General features: G+C 44.2%; 1 protein-coding gene across 1 annotated transcript in view; it reads right to left on the reverse strand.

Annotated features, from left to right (window-relative positions):
- Positions 1-17,802, reverse strand: part of LOC102573888 (ADP-ribosylation factor-like protein 8B) — a 30,745-nt gene extending 12,943 nt beyond the window's left edge. The window contains exons 1-2 of the mRNA XM_059725922.1: positions 17,578-17,802; positions 11,535-11,615 (exon numbers count right to left, since the gene is read on the reverse strand). Of these exons, the coding sequence (XP_059581905.1) occupies positions 11,535-11,615; positions 17,578-17,700 (204 nt within the window). The 5' untranslated portion in view covers positions 17,701-17,802. The remainder of the gene's footprint in view (positions 1-11,534; positions 11,616-17,577) is intronic.
- Positions 17,803-19,724: the final 1,922 nt, after the last annotated feature.

Genomic DNA, 19,724 nt, shown 5'->3' on the forward strand with positions numbered 1-19,724 from the left:
ATAGGGAAAATATATATAGGAGATGTATTAATAGAGGAGGGAAGTCATGACTTAATAGCAGGGGATATAGCCAGGTATGAAAAGTTTAAATCAATGTCTAGGAGATCTTTAAAAAAAAGCTTAAACTTTAAGTTACTACTGCACACTCCATAGGCCCCTCATGATTTAAATGTTCATAACGCTTTGAAGGCAATTGTATCCCGAGTTGACCAGCTCAACTGAAAATATAGGAAATGCCCTGAAGGATGCCCAAAATGAACCAGGGAAGAAGCTTCTTTCACACTACATTTCTAGGTGGTGAGAGGCTAAAGAGGAGATTTAAAATCACATTAAGGAGTTGCTATAATTTTGAATGTATTCTTGTGTGTTTAATTCTTAGTGTGTATGGACTCTTTTATATTCTTAATGGCAGTACAGTACATTACACCAATGTTTCAATTGGTAAGATAGGGTAATCCATACATTTTAGAGTCACTTTCCTGTTGGTGTTTTCTTGTTTGTTACTTCTAATTTTTCAAAAATATATGCCTTTTGTTCAATATCTAAATTTTATATGGATAAGATTTTTTCCTAAGCTTTCTATATCCTTTCATGCACAGGAAAGTTGTAGCAGCTGAGCAGGGAAACAGCTGGAGGCATGTTGAAGGGTTTTGACAGCCGTGGGTTACAGAGGGATTAGGGACTCATTGATGCACTCATTGGTTTTTGATAAGTGCTTACTGTGGGCATGTCTGACAGATAATGGGAAGGTTCCAGGAAGGAAAAGGATTGTCTTTTTTCTCAATACTACTCTAAGTTTCTGCCTCCAGACAAACACATGCACTTTACTCTAAGTTTCTGCCTCCAGACAAACACATGCACTTTCAGTCAGAATGGTTCTCTCTGCAACCAGAAGGAATTTCAAAAATACTGTTAACTGAAAAAAAAACCTTTAAATCCTAAGGAACGGTGAAAGAAACTCTAAACTCCACAAAAAGAGACCAAATCCCTATAAAATGCCATGATCATACTGAAATTTCTAGCATTCTTGCCAACAGGACAACTTATGCCTAGCAATATCAGACAGCATCTTACTGCAAATTGGCTAGCAAGGAGGAATAAGGACATTCTACTGAGATCCTAGATGCCTTAATACCTGAAATAATATATGAAGCTATTTTGTAGAAAGCTCAAGGCAAAGGCAATAACGACCAGTTACTGTTTATCTATCACAATAGAATCTGCATTAGGGGAAATTCAGGTTTATTATCTAAGTATCGGGGGGGGGGGGAACGAAATTAATTTATCACATGAGAAAACAGCACATATCCCAAAAAAATGCCTCCATGTGGGATATTTAATAAGAGAAGCATTACTGCATATTACAAATGACCTGCTTTGGAAGATACATACCCCACTACATGCAAAAGTTCTGTGAAGGGTACTTCCTATCTTTCTATCCTCTGATATTTTGCAAATGTCAGTATGGCTTCCTCTTCTAACTGAGTATACACTAAAAAAAAAATTCACATGACTACATTTCCTCCAGGCAATACATCACAGAACAATATACTCTTTGAAATTCCTGGCCCTTTGAAGAACACAGCTGTCATTTCTGTATGCAGATAAAGCTGTATTTTTGACACTTTTACAATTAGATATTTTGTGTCAGCTACCTCTGAGAAATGAGAGATTTTTATGCACATATCTGCATACCAATTCTTTATGTAGCATACTATAATTAAATAAAATCATAACATTCTTCTCTAATGTTCAAGTGAAAACACACCTAAGGCCTGAGTCTCAAAAGTACAGAAACTGAAAACTGTCCAGGAACACTTTAACAGAAATGGGTATTGGGGATCTTCACTAACATGTATATAAGGTGGCCAGAAAATAGGGCACAACACCAGAATTTTCAAGAGCTGGACTTTTCACAGTAAAGAAAAAAGTTCCTACTAGGAAACATTAACGGTTAATGGTGCCTCTACTCGCACTATGTTTCTGGGTGACCAAGCATATCTACGTGTCATGGCTCAATTAAGCTATTCCTAAAGCACTGCAAACCCAGGAATATCCCAGTACACTCCACATGCATGATGTAAGTTCAGTGTGGATCTGGGGGACTATACTGCTGTTAACTTATTAACTACAGATTAGTAACCAACATAACAACTATTAATTTGTCTATGGTCAAAGTATTTATTTAATAGCAGTGAGAGACAAGGAGAGATGGAGCAGGGGGATACATTAAAGCAGGTTGCAAAAAGAGAGTTCTTACCACACCAGCTTGCATTCTCTTGAGTAGCTCCTGCAACCGTACCCATATATGCCTCTCACAATCAGTCCTGTGGTCTTCTCTGTGCTTTCTGACTTCCACCAGTGGGGCTGACACAAGGATTTATTTACTTTATGCATCCCCATCTACACCTTAGTTGAGCAGGGTAAAGAAGCTAGAAACGATCGAGAGTGAACGTCTATTCAGGTGTTCTCTGAATTTCATCCAGTCTATGCTCCCCTCTTCTGCCAATTCAGTTCTGATTCCCTAAATACCTTCCCCTGTCCCCCTCTTCCATCAATTAAATTCACTCTTCCCCCAAATACCATACCCTCCCACCCACCCACAAACTGCCGCAGACTAAGGGCAGAATCCTATCTCACTGTACAGGCCCAAATGGCAATATTCCAGCTGTGTAACTGTGGTTGTAGGCACTTGCTCAAATTCACAATCCTTCTCCATGGGCAATATGGACCCTTAGACTTATGTTAGCACATTAACACTTCCGCAACCTACTGTACAGCAGTAGTCCACACTGTGCCAGGAGTCGAATCACAAACTGTGAGAAAGTGCCTAAAATTGCAGTTAAGTGGATGACAAATTGCCATTTGAGCATGTAAAGTGAAATGGGATTTTATCCCATGTGCCCATGGCCAAGATTTTGGCTGCTCCCCCACAAATGTCCTTGCTACCTGGAGTAGGAATTAGTAAAAAGATGGAGGAGCTCCTGGGCACCATTACTGCCCTTCTCCACTTCATCCACCCTCTTTTAAACATACTTCCTCCTATTACATCCACCATCTGTTCCGGTACTGTCTGCCCCGTGAGCTCAAAAATCATTAACTAGACCAAGAATCCCCTCATTGTTCGTAAGCTCCCCTTGCTTTCTGAACTTCCAAGGAGGGGAGTCCTCCCTGGTGCACCTCCAGCACACACACAACCTGAAGGACCTCCTTTCACTTATACCAGGTTGATAAATAAGACACTCCAACACTTCTCCTCTGACTCTGACCACAAGCCCCTCATTTAGGCCTTTCGCTCGAAGCCCGTCTTCATCTAATGGCCATTATCTTGTGTCTCATTCTCCCCATCTTCTGGGCCGTCTGGCAACCCTCTGCCTTCACCATCTCCCAAGTGGGCCCCGAACCCACATCCTCCTCTTTCCCAGCCCATTAGCACATCCTACTCCTCCACTCAGAAAACTGAGCACAGCTTGTACCCAGCTTTCTCCCCTTCCCTGCCAACACTGCCTCAGCTCAGCCCCCCTCCATCACAGGAGCTCAGTAGCAACGAAGATATAAATGAAACCCTAGCTAAGCCTAGCTCCCCGCTGGGTTTAGTGACCGATGCAGCGGCCTGGGAATCCACAAAGCTAAACTAATTTAAGTCATCCACAGTGCAGCTGAGAGGATGGAGGGGCCCACACCTGACCCGTGGCTGGAGTCCTCACAAGTTTAACAGGAGCTCCAACTGCCTCAATGGGGCATGGAAAGTTACCATCGTGGAATCCCTTCCACCTCCTGCCCCTCCATCCCTGCACAGCACTAAATGGGATTGAGAAGGGCTGCTGGGAGCTGCCTGGTGTTCCCAAGTTGGCTTCCCAGTTCCTCCAGGTTCCCAGCAGGTTTCTGGGTTCATGCATAGGCAGCAGCACATGCAGGGGAGTGGTGGCCCCTGCTGGTGACAGCCAGAACTTCAGCCCGACGTCAAACCCACAGCAGCAGCTTTGTTCCAGCCAAAACTGCAGCATAAGGAACAGCATAACTAAGGAGGAGCAACTGGGATAGCAGCCAGACACCGACTTCCTATTTATCTATTTATCTATCTGTCCATCCATTTATTAGTTTTATATCCTCCTGTATCCCAAGGGCTCAGAGCAACAAAGAGGATTCTCCAACACCCCAAAACTCAAGGACCCAACTCCCCAACCATCACCTGTCTGCCCAAACCTCCTCCTAAGACTGAAGGTGCAAAAATAACCACTGGTGCAGCTGTTGGCTGACCACACCACAAGCAACTGGCACTGCCTTGCCACGCAATTGAGCTTAAGATACAGATTAGTCAATAAAGTCCTCAATTTGACAGAAGTGTCTCAAAGTTGCTACAGGCCAACATTCATGCTGTCCAAAGTAACTGGCCTCAACCAAATATCAAAGCAAGCAACACATCAGCCTCCAGTTCTACTGGTTATTCTTCTCCAATGCCCTGTACTCCATTTTCATACATATCCCCTGTTCCCCTACATATTTACAAGTTCCCATATTGTCCAAACACCTAACGAGGGAACTATTTAGCAAGTCAAAAAACCTTTTCCTTTTGAGGGCGGATCTTAGGGACCTCTAATCCACCTCACTTAGTCCAGAACAGTGAGCGGGAGAGAGAATGAAAAGCTGCGAGAGCTTGCCTACGGGCAAATATAACTTTTAGCCACTTTAAAAGGGGAGCAGAGTACATGCTTGGGAGGGTGCATCTGCTATTATGATTTAACATTTGTATGCTCCTACAGCATTAAAAGTTAGCTAAATCACTATACATGACCACACAAAACTCGCCAACCAAACCCGCCGAAAATGTGGGTTTGTAAAACTGTAAATCACTGTAAATCTTCCTTAATTTTAGTCGATCTACTCAGAGAACCAGGGAGAGGCAGGTTGTTGAGAGCAACTAGTCTGCAGTGCAGCATTTTGGCACCTGGGAATGGCTTCCCTGATGCTGGGAATAAGAGGAGACTAACCTTTTAGACAAATCAAAAAATCATCAAACCAGTGCTACGACAGAGAATGCGTGTTGCTCAGACGAGAGAGACAGGAAGCAAAAGTACTCTCTGCATTTAGCAGAGAAAGATGAATATTTCTCCATGTCCCCCCACTTTTATCATGACTAACAGCCTGTTGTCAGTGTGTTGCTAAAATTAGAATTACCCTGTGGGCATGGGGACACACACACACAATGAAGGATTCAGAATGGATCAGTGAAATCAATGATATTTTTTCAAAAATTAATATTTAATAAAATATTGTTAGGAATGATGTACTTTTGATGGTTTGAAGCTTTCCTTCTCCTTATGGTTAATTCATGATTTCTATTAGTTATGAAAGGAAATTTATGGAACACTGAGCTGATGTTATTGATATTAAAGGAGCAGTATGATTGATGTGCTAATTGCATCGATTTTTCTCCCAGATTATACTTTATTATACACTAATGAACACACAGACCAGCTGTGACAGTAAACCAAGATAACACATTTACAACAGCAGCAGCAGCAGAGATACTACTTTACAACTCCATGTGCATCTCATGGGCATTCCAGATTTCCCGGCCCCCTTCTCATGCACGGATGGTAATTATGGTTGAGCTAGACAGTTCACAGCAGTGTTCTGATTCACACTGTCTTATCAGGCAGTTAATATAAGCCCGTTGTTTCAACTTAAGCAACAACATTTTCTTGAGTTCTCATCCACTGACAGAAACATCTGTCCTCCACTTCACTTCCCTTCCCTTCCCCTTTCCTCTTGCCTGAGCCTGCCTTTTACCTCCAATATAGTTTTCATTTACTGAACAGTAATATCCAATATGAGTTTCTAGCCATGCCATTGCAATGCGCTAAGAATGTCTTCCTTACTTTAATTTTTTCCAGTTCCATTAGCGTTTCACCACTAGCCATTACATCTGTTATTCCACACTACTAGAAGTCCACATCTGCCATAACCATTACGATGAAAAGGAAATTACCAGTGAACCATAGTTCATAAAATACTGAAAGAGCAACAACTGCTGTTTAGTTTTCACTTCCAAAGTGCTAACCTCCAAGGCCTAGGAGGGTATGCTATTATAATACTTAACAGATAGCATTTAGAGATGTAATTGGGACTGATAGATTTTTGTTAAAATGTGATCTATGAAAGGAGAGGGAAAAGGGAGAGCCGCTGGTGATTAGTGTAACCAGACTAACAGAGGTTGTTTACTGAAAGCAAATATAATCCATGCACTGAAGCCCTCTTTGGAGAAATTGCTTGAAAGGGAAGAGGCAATTTCACAGGGATGAGTAGGGGGGAAGGTCAGTAAGTTTCTATAAGAGTTATTCACAGAGATAATATTGCAGAATTAGCTTCCCTGAAGGGAGAAATGTGAGTTTCTGTGGGGAGAAGCAGCTTTGCCTTGGTCTCAGATATGATTGCAAGGATGAAGCTTCTGCTTTATGTAATGTTCTAGGATACAACCATGGACAGCGTGGGAAAAATAATGTTAGTCTTGCCAATAGATTTCTTCAAAAAAGTATTGTTTTTTGTCAGCAAAACTGACAAGCCAAAGAGGCAGTTCATTTCATCCAACCAAAAGTCATGGCCTCAGTCACTTTACTAATAGATGTTGTAAAAGAAATATTATAAATGGAATTACAGACTTTATCAACTGTATTTTCTTTGTTTTATTTTCTTGTGAAGTTTTAAAAAATAACCTCTCTCTATTCAGAACCTTTTCAGAGATAAGCTGATGTATGGCTTGATTCTAAAATAAAGATTACTAAATTGTCTTGTTTGCAAAATGAATTATATCATCTGATTTTACATTTTCATCCAAAAGCCTTAACACTTTCCTCAAGCATGTATATTTGTGTATGTATGTGTGGATCTGAGCACTTATAAAGTCCACAAAGGGAACGTGACAGGTTTACACAGTCTCAAAAGGATACTCATTCAATGCGTGTTGTGCTCAGCATTTGAGAGAGTCATCTGATGATTGCTTAATAAGTTGCCAACTTCCATTATCACAGTGTTCTTTCAAAGCTTCTTTTGAAACTTCTCTGTTTGTGGGAGCAAAGGAGGAGGAATATGTTGGTCATGAAAAATACTAAACATAAAGGAGGAAGTTTTGACTTGGAGGTCACGGTTTAAAAATTGTTTAAATAATTTGGTTTCAGTATTACTTATTTATCCAGCTCTAAATTACATATTTGATTCACTTGGATAAAATTATTGGCTTCAAACTGCTACCGCCTCAGATTGACTATTGATTATATTAATCTGATTATTTCATTAATTAGAACATTTAATTCCAACCCAATATGGAAGCTAACTGGTGGATTTGATTTTGATTTGAAAGCTATTTCATTATTTTCAATTTAGCTGAGGCTTAACAGTAGCAAAGCTTTAATAACTTTTTCTTGATTTTATTTTTGTTTAATTTATACAGCAGACCCACATCATATTTCTTTCAATAAACATCCTGGGTTTTAAATCTTTGTGGACTTGCACAGATGTCAGCCAGTCAGCCTAAAGGCCTAACAAGTTCACCCTAATTGTATTTGATTCTCAGAATGCCTAAAACTATTTGTGTATAGAACAAAAATAATGAATTGGGACTACTGAGATGGTATGATCTGGCATGCTGCCTGTTGCATGCAATGAAAATATTTTGACCTTATAAAGTTTCTTGCAAAAAAATCTCTTAATTAGAGTTTGTCTTTTGCAGTTTCTATTCAGCAATTTTTTCTTGTTGTTCTTCATTTTGAGTTGAGTCACTTGACATCAATATGCACAGCAGTTGTTATCTGGGCAATTTTGTCATCATCGGGAACAACTCAAGTTGCCAAAGGGTGGGCATCAGCAAGAATGGTGCTCATGCTAGGGCAACTGAGCCAACTGAAAATGAAGAAAAGCTTGGCAGCTGCTGCTTGCGTTGTAGGCAGGGAAGGCCAAGGAAGGAAAGAAGAAGTTAACTTGCACCGTGATGTAAGGTTATAATTTACTGCTTACTGCTACTAACGCTAACTCTCACAAAAAGCTTAGAATAATTAGTCTTCCCACTACATATTTACAATGAACAGCTGCATAACTTGTACAGAGAAGAGGCCTCTTGTCCACCATTTATTTTCTTGCCAAACAGCTTAGTTGCCATTTCTTTTGCTGTGTCTGGACCCTGACTTCACAAAAATACATCAGGCAGTGTTTGTGGGGGGGAGGGAATCTCCCAGTTGGCTTCTTCCTCAGGGTTATCGAGCTGGTACGCACTTCCTGTTCCTCTTTGTCCCTCTCCAGTGCATTGAAAGAAACCTTTATACTCTCCATTGGAAGAATAGGTCCAGCTCACCACAGAATTGACACATTTTCCAGATTACCCAATATGAGCCAGAAAGGCAATTGTTGCAGGCCTTGTTGTATTAGACCTTAGGTGCCTCTATCTTGTTGTTACACTGCTCGATGCTCCAAATAATGCTAATCTTTACTAACACACCAGAAAGTCATGGTTCACAGTGACTACGTTTATCTGACATCTGATACCACCTGTGCAAGTGGCCACCAGTTATCACATATATGCCTCATACTGTTTGGCAGCACATTATTAGAAAGACATGCTCTGAAACATAATGGTACAAGCAGAGTGCACAACAGTATTGGAAAAAAACCTGATTTCTGGGGAAATACTGTTCAATTAAAGCATCTCACATGTTCATACACAGAGTTATAAACAGTCCAACCAGTCTCTAGCCCAACTGTAAGGAACACATGAAAAGTCTAGGAGACTTGGGAAGAAATTCTTCCTGGACTACTCCCAGTGTCTGCAGAGAGATTCAAGGTATATTTTCTTCTCTAGCATTTGGCAAGAGTTGATATTCTATAATTCCCCATAATACACGCTCTTTATTGGAGTATATTTTAATACAAATATTTTATTTAAAAGTTATAGTAGTTAATATTGCTCAGATATTTTAAATATTATGACAGAAAGTGGTGATTGTTCAAGGTTTTACTCCAGGAAGGCATTTCCCTATCTTGTAGCATGGAGTGCATTAAAATTTGTCTCATCCTTTGAGGGTGCCTTTTGTGTTAGTTGTATTATATAAAATAAACCTAGGCTGAAGAAAAGTTTTTTAAGTTTCAAAATCGTACACTTGACATGCAGGAAATACCAGATTTCCAGTTGCCTGTGCAACTTTAATATACTCCTTGCTTCATCCATCTTGAAAAATGAATGAAGCATAGGTCCTATGCTAGAAAAAGGTGATATTATAATTAAATACATTATGATAAAGTACATACACAAAGTCTTCGAACAAAAATTATACTGGTAATCAGAGATCTCATATTTCCTATTGCTGAAAGCTGCTGCTACTTGATGTGGACTTTTCTGAAACTTTAAGTTTGTATGTTATCTGGACATACTAATAATAGTTTCCCAAGTAACACAAGTCACAGAGGAAAATTATGTTGTTTAAGTTTTTATCTCAGGCAAATTTGAACATAATTTCATGGGACAAAAAAAGCGCACTTCGGTAGCCTGAAGACTTTTCCACTCTACCAGTTTTCAAAGACTTCCTGCAAACACCTCTCTCAAAAAAAGGGGGCAAGAATCCTTTATAATGGAATTGGCTAGGCACCCTAATATATAATTATAATTATATAATTTATAATGCAACTCAAAAAGAGATACAATAGCTACAGCATCAAAGCACAAAGTTTAATGTCTTCTCTACATGGAAAAACGTTAATAGTTATACCAGTATAGGTAAATCAGAGTAACTCTATCATATGAAAGCTCCTATTTTTGCCTTGTTTTGGGGTTTAGCTGAAAAGCATTCTCAAATGACAGGGGAAGAGCTCTTAAAAGAGGTACTCTTACATTGGCATAAGATCATTCATACATGAAGGAGGGTTCTACCAATATAACAACCATCACTGTTTAAATTCATTAAAACTTCATTTATCCCCCTCAAAATTTTTCTTGTGCAAGCAAACTTTGAAGTGGGTACCCCATAAATCAAAATCCAAACCTTAGAACAAAAATCCCCAGAACTGAAGGAAGAAGAATGGAGGTAAACATAAAGGACAGATTCAAGGAAAATAAGAGGTAGAAGTTAACTGCTTACATTTTCAGATGAACAATCATTTGAATTAGTGATGTAAACAGGTCCCGTGTGTCGTGGGCAGCCACCAAGCATGTAGCAGTGCCAACTGCGGTGCAGCTATTTTTGCACCCCACTTCCTCCCTAAGTCAGCTGTTGCTCTGGTTCTCCCCACCTAGTTATGCCACTGATTTGAATACACTGGATACTGATTTAATTTGAATAGAAGGTTAAGACTGACTGACATGTAAGAAAAAAGAAATATAGTCTCTCAGTCCATCCCAATATTTTTTAATTTCTCCCCCTTGAAGGTGCTCAAAGGGGAAGTTTTGGTGTAACATACATCTTAGTAGTAAGTTAAATCATGCGATAAAAACGTAAATCAAATTAGGAAAGACACTTGAGCTGCTTGCAGACATTAAAACAAACAAAAAACTAGTGCTTTATTTTAAACTTGGTATGCACCTGCGCCAGGTCCAGCACATGCCCAAAAAAGGCAGCACGTTAGTTGAATCCGGCTTGCCCAAAGTCTGCATAGATCGGGTGCATTAGTGGAGCTTTTTGGCACTTTTATTCAATAGCCGATTGACTCTGCTTTAGATAAAGGCTCTAAAAAGCCCCACTGAAGCATCTGACCTATACAAATACTGCAGATCCAAGTCAAAGTAATGTGCTGCTTCCTCTGGTATTTGGGGGATTTTTTTTTATTATTATTTCTGCAAGCAGCCTTGATGCCTGAAAGCTTGTCCAACAATTCTATGCCATTGATCCAAGAAAAGATATCCCCAAAAAAACCTTGCCTCTTGTAAAAACAAAATATGTTCCTAAAAGAAAATAAGTCGTCATATTTTGAGCTAAGTAATATAAAAGGGAACACTGAATACTTAAGGAACTTTTTATTTTTTCCCTAATTGCTGTTTTAAGGCATGATAAGAGATTAGAGAAAAACACACCATCTTTAAGCTCATTTTGCCCATTTGATAACATTTTGCATAGTTGGTTTCACTTCATGTATTGCCAAATAAATCTCTTCCATCTTTCACACACCAAGGGAACAGCAGAAGTAAGTTGTGGAAACGTACATGACTTAAAAAGTGATTGAAATACCATAGACACTGGCAGAAAGATGCAAGGACAAGCATAGAAAACACATTTTTTTAAAGTAGACTAAGTTTTGCATAGTCTATTTCATTAACAACACGGTACTTGTTATATGGGCCCTCCCTGATACAACTGAACATATTTTATTGATTATTTGACTGACTGACTAAGCCACATATTCAAAAAGGGAATACTCCATTCTTTCACACAAGAAAAGAAAGACTGATCAAGTATGCTAAATGCAGCTAGTTTCCTCACACTTGCATTTCAAGCTAAAAAATGTTGTTTTACTAGTTATTTTCTATTTATCATAGTTCAGGCATGTTCACTTACCTTTATAGTAACATTTCCTTTTGTTATTTTTCTCATATTGAAGCCTACTGTAGGGATCATATCTTCTGTAAACTGCCCTGACTAAAGGGGAAACAAAAAATGTTCTAATTAATGCAAGTAATAATTAATTGTTATCATCAGCAATATTTCATTTTGAGAACTGAACATGTTCATTCTTTATAAGAACCAATACATTCATTAACTAACTCTCTGGCTACATAAGAAGCTGTGCTTCAGTTTGTGTATCCTGCCTTTTCTTCCTTGGATTGGCAGGACTCATCACCAGCAGAGCCAGGGACCCTTGCATAAAGTTTAATTCAAGTCTTGCTGCAAATCTGGGAGCAGCACTGGAAACTAGAAGAGAACTTGAAGAGAACTTGCCAACACCAGGGCTTTTCCCCAAAGTTCCTCACCACTGCTGCCAGCAATTCAGCCCCAACAGTAACAAAGGTGACAGAGTACTGGCATAGGAAGCACTGCAGATGGCACTGTCATCTTGGATACGTCTGCCTATACCATGGCAGTAGCACACCAAGCTCATCATGGCACTGGCATACCTGATCCACAACTGCCCCCTGAACACTCCTAGAAATACACTGATGACGATATCCTGGAGTCAACCCCAGCAGCCATTCTCAAGTATGCCAATGACTGAGGGCTTGAAAACAGCCACAGAGCATCTTCACCACAGCACTGCCATACCTGGAACATGGCAGTTTGATTGGCTTAGTGGGCTGAGCTAAGAAACAGCTTGGGCTGGGCACTCACACCACTGCTGCAGTGTAGACATGTTCCTTGAGTAGCAGGGTGCATTTTCATTTGTCTCCTAAATATCTCCAACAGTAGAGGAAAAAACATTACTAAACAGAAATGTACTTGTGCTCCTTTACAGAACCACATGCCTAGCAAAAATAGCAAAAGTCTGAAATTGAGCCGACTCAGGCATCTAGTTAGTTTCAATGTATGATGCAGGCACTGGACTCATTTGTTCAATATTTATTTTTATACTGCACACATTTGGAAGCTAGAAACCAGTGATATTATTTATTGTTCAACACTGGAATCTTGGAAAAACTTGACAGATACATCAGGAACCTATTACAGTAAAAGCTTTGTTACCTGGCACCCTCGGGAAATGGGGGTGGGGAAGGGGGGATAACAAAATAGGCTGGTTAATTGAGAGGCCCAAACAGGCATTTTTGCCTGTTCGAGCTGCCACTTCTGCTGTCTGTCCTGCAGCATCACTGACCCTCCCACGGCCCCAAGGGACAGGGAGGTAGGCCCCGCGCAGCCTGCCGTTGGGGCTTGCAGAAACTGGAAGCGTCATGGTGGGCACTTCCAGTTTCACTTTACCTTACAAGCCAGAGCATGCCAGTTAATAGAACATGCCAGCTTGTAAGGTGCCAGTTAATGGAGCTTTTACTATAAATATATTATCTGAATAAACCTAAATAAAATATTTTTTCTATTTTTATTAAATCTAGATATCATGTTAGATAGAAAGATATGGCTTTTTTATGATATACAACTACTTTGGCATTTGGAGGTCTCTTGGAGTCCTCAAAGAGCTAGTGTCTCCTTTATAGATCTGCTGTCTTATCTTTCTGAGACCTTTTGATTATGATTAAAAGGAATTAATGACAAGCTAGACAACATTACTTTACAGTTCTATTGTCCACACACAATATGGAACTTTCTAGCTGAAAAATAATGGAGGAGGAGGACAAAGTGACTAAGCTATCTTTTGGAGGTCAAGAAAAATGTTCAGATCACAGCATTTGTACAGGGCTATCAGCAACCTTGAAATGAAGAAAAAAGAGTTGATAAAACAGATCCTGCTTGCTTGGAAAGTCCTACACAATTTGTATCTTGCACTTACAGATATTCAAGAGGTAGAATCATACACTCTTATTCTATTATATTTCAATACAAACTTAACATTCTGAAAATATATGAGTTTTGAAATTAACATTTTCAATGTCTGTAAACACCGGTGTTATTATTACCAGTCACTATTAACAATAGGATATCTTGCTTTACTATGCTGACTAAAATCCAAAATAATTCCATTAAAGATGGTGGAATTAGTCTGCATTTACACTGTTGAAACAGGACAATCTTAACCAAACTCTTCAGAGTAGTCTTTCCAAAAGTGTGTTTGTGGAGTACATAGTACCATGGGATCCTGATCCTAAGTTCAGACCTCTTGATTCTACCACAAACTGAACAACTGTTTATCATGCTTTTTTATGGTCCATCAGAATTTGCATTTAAGATTCTCATTCCTTTGGTTTATTTTCTCCCCCTCCTCCCCCTTCCTTAGTCTGTGTGTTACTTTATCCTGAACTATTTATCTGAGAACTGGACTCAAAAGAATCCTTCTCTGATGATTATCATGACATCTTATCTCAAACTTGAAGAGCACAATAAAGGAGCTTTGCCATGGCTGCAGCCTGTGCCCAACCTATGTCAGAAAACACTGTAAAGAACCAGCCTCCGATAACCTCCTTCTTAAGCCACTGCCTAGTGGCAGAAACACATTATTATTCACTAACTCATCTCAGGTGCTGATAGCAATGGGGGGGGAAGCTGTAGGTTGCATTTGTTGCCTAATCATACTCTGAGTTGAATTAAATAACATGAGGACAAAGAGCTGAAAATAGAGGCATACTGATATATTGGTCACATATCGGATTGGCACCAATAAAAGGAAAATTAACCTTATTGGCCTTTTTTAGCCACTGTAGCCAATAATGTCACCGATAAATATAATATGCCTTCTGGCCAGAGTCCCCAGACAAGGCATGCAAGTGCACAGCTGCAGCACACATGTAGCCAGAAATGCAGCTGGAGAGCATAGAGAGCAGCACCCTGCAGGTAAGTCTGTGGAGGGGAAGGGGCGTTGTGGGGAGGGGGGCAGATTGAGGCCCCCCAAGGTGTGGGAGGGAGTGGTGCAGGGGCTGGGGGTACTGCCCAGCCAAGGCAGCGAATGGGACCCCGGGGCCAGGGGTGGGAAGCAGGTTGGAGCCGCAGGCAGCTCATCCGGGAGGTGCAGCTCCCCATGGCTGCCCACCCCTCAGGGGAGACTTGGGGGGGGGGGGGGGTCATGTGCCCTCCCTGGGTTTGTGCACGGGGCGGATGTGGGCTGCCCACTGCAGGCTCAAGGCCAGTCTCATGTGGAGAAGTGGCTCTAGCCTCTTCCCCCTGCGGGGGCTGGGCTCAACTGAGTGGGGCAGGCAGCAGCAGCACTGAGAAGGGTGGCTATGGGGGTGCTAAGGCAAAATTTGGGATAGTTGTAGCCCTCTCAAGCCCCCCTTCCCAACGCCACTCCTGCTCAGGCCACTCCCCTCTGCTGCCTTTCCCTCAGGAGTCCCATGCTGGCCACATGCCCCCTGCCCACCCCACAGCATGGGGCTCCCAAGGGAAAGACTGCACAGCAAAATGCCCTAGCAAGGCCAGTGCTAGAGTAGGTTTTGTCATCCCAGAATTCGCTTTAGCTCCCCTGAAGCCATCCCTCCCAGCACGGCCACCACCACCCATTCCACACAGCTGAACCCACTCCACTCTCACCCTCTCCAGGCCCAGCCCCCACAACTGAGAAGAAGCTAGCATCACCCCTGGCCCCAAGCCCCCATCTGTTCTGCCCGCAAATTCAGGGGGACACCTGCCTCCCCAAGGGAGTGTGCACAGCAGCAGGGAGCCACTCCCCATGCCCCCTGGATGAGCCGCCCACAGCTCCATCCCGCTCCCCGCCCAGTCCCAGGCTCCCATTCACCACTCTGGCTGGGCAGTGCTCCTAGACACAGCCCCTGCCCCACTCTCTCCCTCAGCTTGATCTGTCCCCCTCATGCCCTGTCCCTCCCCCAAGCCCCTTCCCCTCCACAGACTTACCTGCAGGGTGCTGCTCTCCACACTGCCCAGCTGCATTTCTGTAAGTCAGCTATAGGATCGGTATCAGCTGATATGACTAGTTAGTAATCAGCTATTGATACTGGCCAAGAAAATCTTTATCGGTACACCCTAGCTGAAAGTCCTGCCTGCTTCCTTCCAAAGTTGTTACCACTAGTTAAGCTGCAGCAGTAATACACGAGTGGGACATTTCCTAATGGAAAAACAACTGAAAACCTTAAAGCAGCAGCCCTTCCACTAACTTATTCTTCTCTAGTTTAGAGTAGTAGGCTTGAAGTTTCTGCTGATCCCTGTACCCAGCACCATAAACACATTACTACTGGATCAGCCAGGCCTTGGTAAAGTATTATACCTCTTCCTTTCCTCTTACAGCAAGACTCCAATTTTTACAAATCTTGCAAATGGCAATCACTCTCCTCCCACAGCTTTGAGTAAGCCATTGAGAGCCATTTCCCTGAACTGAGCTAGGCTGACAGCACTGGTGGTAAGACCCAGGTCATCAGCAACACTTAGACACATGTTGTTTTGGCCCACTGCCTTTTCCATTTGAACTTCATACATTTTCTCTTGTTGATTTGTAGTTCCTTCTCATGATGTTTCCACTGCCGCCTCCTGTTCCCTGCCCTCCATGCTGCTCTCCATTGTTCCATCTCTCTCCTCTTCCTTCCTCCCACAAACTCACAACACACTCCCTTTACCCACCTTTGCTCTTGCACTATAAACTAAAGCTAGCTATTGTGAGGCCATAGATGTGTTTCTATCATCATTTCAATCACTTTGCTTACATGTTGAACTGCTTTCCCCACGCTTTCTCTGGTTTTTGTCTTCTTAAAATGCTAGTTTTTTCAAGGTACAAACAGCCTTCAAAGCATGCCTGGAAGCATCTAGTTCTTTGGTAGACAATGCTCTAATATAAAGTAGCAGTAAAAAGTAACAGGCAAAACAGAGAAGAGGGGTTGCATAGGGAAGTCAAAAGGAATGATGAATTGTGTAAATGTATAAGGATATTCAGTAAGCATCAAGGAGGCAAATCTCTAGGAACGAGAACAATGGCAGGGAAAACTAGAAAGTGAAAGGTACCATACCAATTCAACCATAGGGACAGCATGGAAAAGTGTCATGCTAAGTAGAAATCGTGAAAGGTCACCGTCATGTGAAGAGCAAAGGAGAGGAAGTCACCAAAAGACTAAACCAGACATACGTGCAGGGAGAGCTATCAAAGAAAGAGGACTAAAGTTTAATTAGATGGATAGAGAGTCACTAGAGAGCTGCAGTGAAAAGAGTGGCATGATCTACACAAGGGATGTCCAAATGGCAGCCCACTGGCCACATGTAGCCTGGGAGTGGCCAAACCACGGCTGGTCAGGCCAGAAATTCTGCGTGAAGATGAGTGGTAGCAGCTAACTCCTGAAGCCGCCAGGACCACCATGCTGTGCAGCCAGCACCTGGGCGGTTAATGCTGCCGCCACTCACCCTCCCACACAGTCTCCCAAATAAGAGCCCCTTTGGGGCACTTCTCAGCAGCAGCAGGGTGAGCAGGAGCAGTAACCCCATGGAAGCTGGTTGTCCCACTGCTGGATGTACACGTGAAGATCCCCAGCTTTCAGAGGCAGGGCAAGTAACACGGGGATTAAACCGCTGCTACCCCGCCACCCCACAGCGCCAGAGCTAGGATTGCCCAGGCCCCTGGAGGCCAACCCTGTGGGCAAGGGTGCTGCTGGTTAAGGCCCATATCCTCCCCAAGCACCCCTCCTATCTGTTTTGAACCGATGACCAGCACTCCCACCACTGCTTTCTGCACTACTTGGTCCCCTTTTCCTGTAGCCTCCCCGCCTGAAGGAGGCTAATGAGGAACGCGCTGGGCTGGGCTCACGTGATTTGAAAGGGGGACAAACAGGCCCATCCCCCTCCCGATCCACCTGGGCCTGCCCCGGCCCAGCCACTCCCCTCGTGCCCGGCCAGCCCCAGCCCCAGCCCGCGGGGCAGCAGGGCCAGGCGGGCACGTGCGTGTGCAGGGCTGGGCCGGGCCGGGCCGGGCCGGGCCGGGCAGCGCCCCCCGCCCCGGCAGCGCGGCTGTAGCTGTAGCTGTGGCCGTGGGCGGTGCGGGCCCCGCGGCGCCGCAGCCCCCTCCTACCGCTAGCACGGTGAGCAGCGTGGTCTTGCCCGAGTACTGCAGCCCCACCAGCGTCAGCTCCATCTCTTCCTTCCAGAACAGCGAGCGCAGCCAGTCCAGCAGCCGCGCCACCAGCGCCAGCATCGCGGCCAGAACCCCGGCCCACGGCACGGCCCCGCAAGCCACGGCACGGCACGGCACGGCACAGACCCGCTCAGCTGGGCCGCGGGCGCGGCGGCCTCACGTGACGGCCCCGCCCGGCGGGGGGGCGGGGCGCGGGGCGGGGCAGGCTCCGCCTGGCTCGGGCCCGGCTGCGCACGGGGAGGGTCCCAACCCGGCGGGAGCGGGGGGTGGTGCTGGGGAAAGGTCGGGAGCCCGAACTGCACTTTGGCTCGGCGCGGGGGTCTGCAAATACTTGGCTGCCCTTTCGGATCGCCCCCTCCCCCCGCGTGAGGATTTTCAAATCTTACAGGGGGTGTTGTCTCTTACGGGGGGGTGTTACCTCCCCGTAACTCAAACCCTGCTGGCTGGGGTCCTCCATCTGCCTGCCCAGGAGGGGGGTTGTGGTCGGGCACCTCCAGAGGCTGCAGGGCCGCTTTGCTGCCCCCGGTCCGTTTGCATCTCCTGCAGTCTCACTGGGCAGTGTCTGCTAGCTCCTGGGAGGGGTTTGAGGGCCAGTGGACACCACCCAGCACATTATTTTCGGTGCCCCCCACACCCCGCACTTGTTTTGAACCAACGACCCTTGCCCGGGTCCCTCTTTTTGTCTTTGTGTTGTCCCGAGCGATGGCTGATGTGCCCTTAGTGACCCCCCCACATCAAGCGGGGTGTATAGCTCTTGGAGGACTTCAGCTCATGTTGCAGAAGGGGCCTGGCTAGAGGGTCTATTGGTATAAACCGGGGGGGGGGGTTGCCTTCTTCTGTGGTAGGGTGGTGGGAGCACAGCCTTCTCCCTGGGATCTCATGACTGTAGGTTAACCTTTTATAGAAGCAGCAGCAGGATGGTGGCAGCTGTGGTCTCCCTGATTGACGCAAGGCAGGTTTGGGGCTATGTCAGCGTTGACGCGGGTAGCTTTATAAAGAGTTTAGATTATAGATTTGGAAAGGGCTGATCCTGCCTCAGGCAGGGGGCTGGACTAGGTGACCTCTGGAGGTCCCTTCCAGCCCTGCTGCTCCATGCTTCTTTGAGGCAAGGTTTTGGTTCCATGAAGGGCACCAGGGTCTTTTCAGAGGGTGTCACTTGGGAGGAGAGGAGTTGGTTTCCTGCAGGGGAAGTCCCTTGGGGTGTAACAGGATGGTCCCATGCAAGGGGCAGTGATTTGGAAGTGCCATGGTGTGTGGCACTTGGGGGGGGGGTGGCTGGGTCCCTGCATAGGAAGCCACTTGGGGGATGACAGGCTGCATCTGCACAGATCGCACCACAAGAGAGAAGAGTTCTGCAAAGGGGCCTAAGTTGAAGGCAGCAAGCTTCAAGAGCTGGTTCCACCCAGGACTGTCACATGGCAAACAGCCAGCCATTATACACAACTAGTAATGAACTTGATCCAGAAGGGGACACAAAAGGCTAGCTTTATATGGGATGGGGGTGTCATATGGGAGGCAACCGGCTAGTTCTGCAGGAGAGACAGTTGTGTGAGAAAAGAGGGGCTGGATCGGTGCATGCTTCTCATGTGACTTGACAAGCTGGACTGCCATCACCATCAGGCTGCTACTTGAGGTTCTGTGGAGGGGGCATGAGAGAGAAGATAGGTTGGGTTTGCTCAGGAGACTTCACATCAGAGGCAGCCTATTGGTCCACAAGTGTGTTGCCATGAGAGCATGACTCCTGACTTGCAGGAGTGTTTGAGAGATGATGGGCTGTGTCCTTGGGGGTCATTGCATAATAAGACTATAAATGGAATTTCCCCTTCCCTCCGCCAGTAGTGTTAGCCTTGGTGCCAAAGTTATTCACCTCCCCAACTATCTGTGTCTTTTTTCAGGCTTGTGCCTTGCTTATAGGCCAGCCATTCAGTTTTGGTCACTACAGTTAATCCTTTCGCCATTCAGTTTCTTTCTTAAAGATTCAATTTTTTGGTTGCTGTCTATTTGAAGTGACACAGTAGCCTTGCTTAACCATATGTTAATTGGACAGTGTCCAATTTCTGTGGTAGTGACAGATTCTACATCAT

This window comes from Alligator mississippiensis, chromosome 4, assembly GCF_030867095.1.
Source record: "Alligator mississippiensis isolate rAllMis1 chromosome 4, rAllMis1, whole genome shotgun sequence".
In the NCBI taxonomy this organism is placed as follows: domain Eukaryota; kingdom Metazoa; phylum Chordata; order Crocodylia; family Alligatoridae; genus Alligator; species Alligator mississippiensis.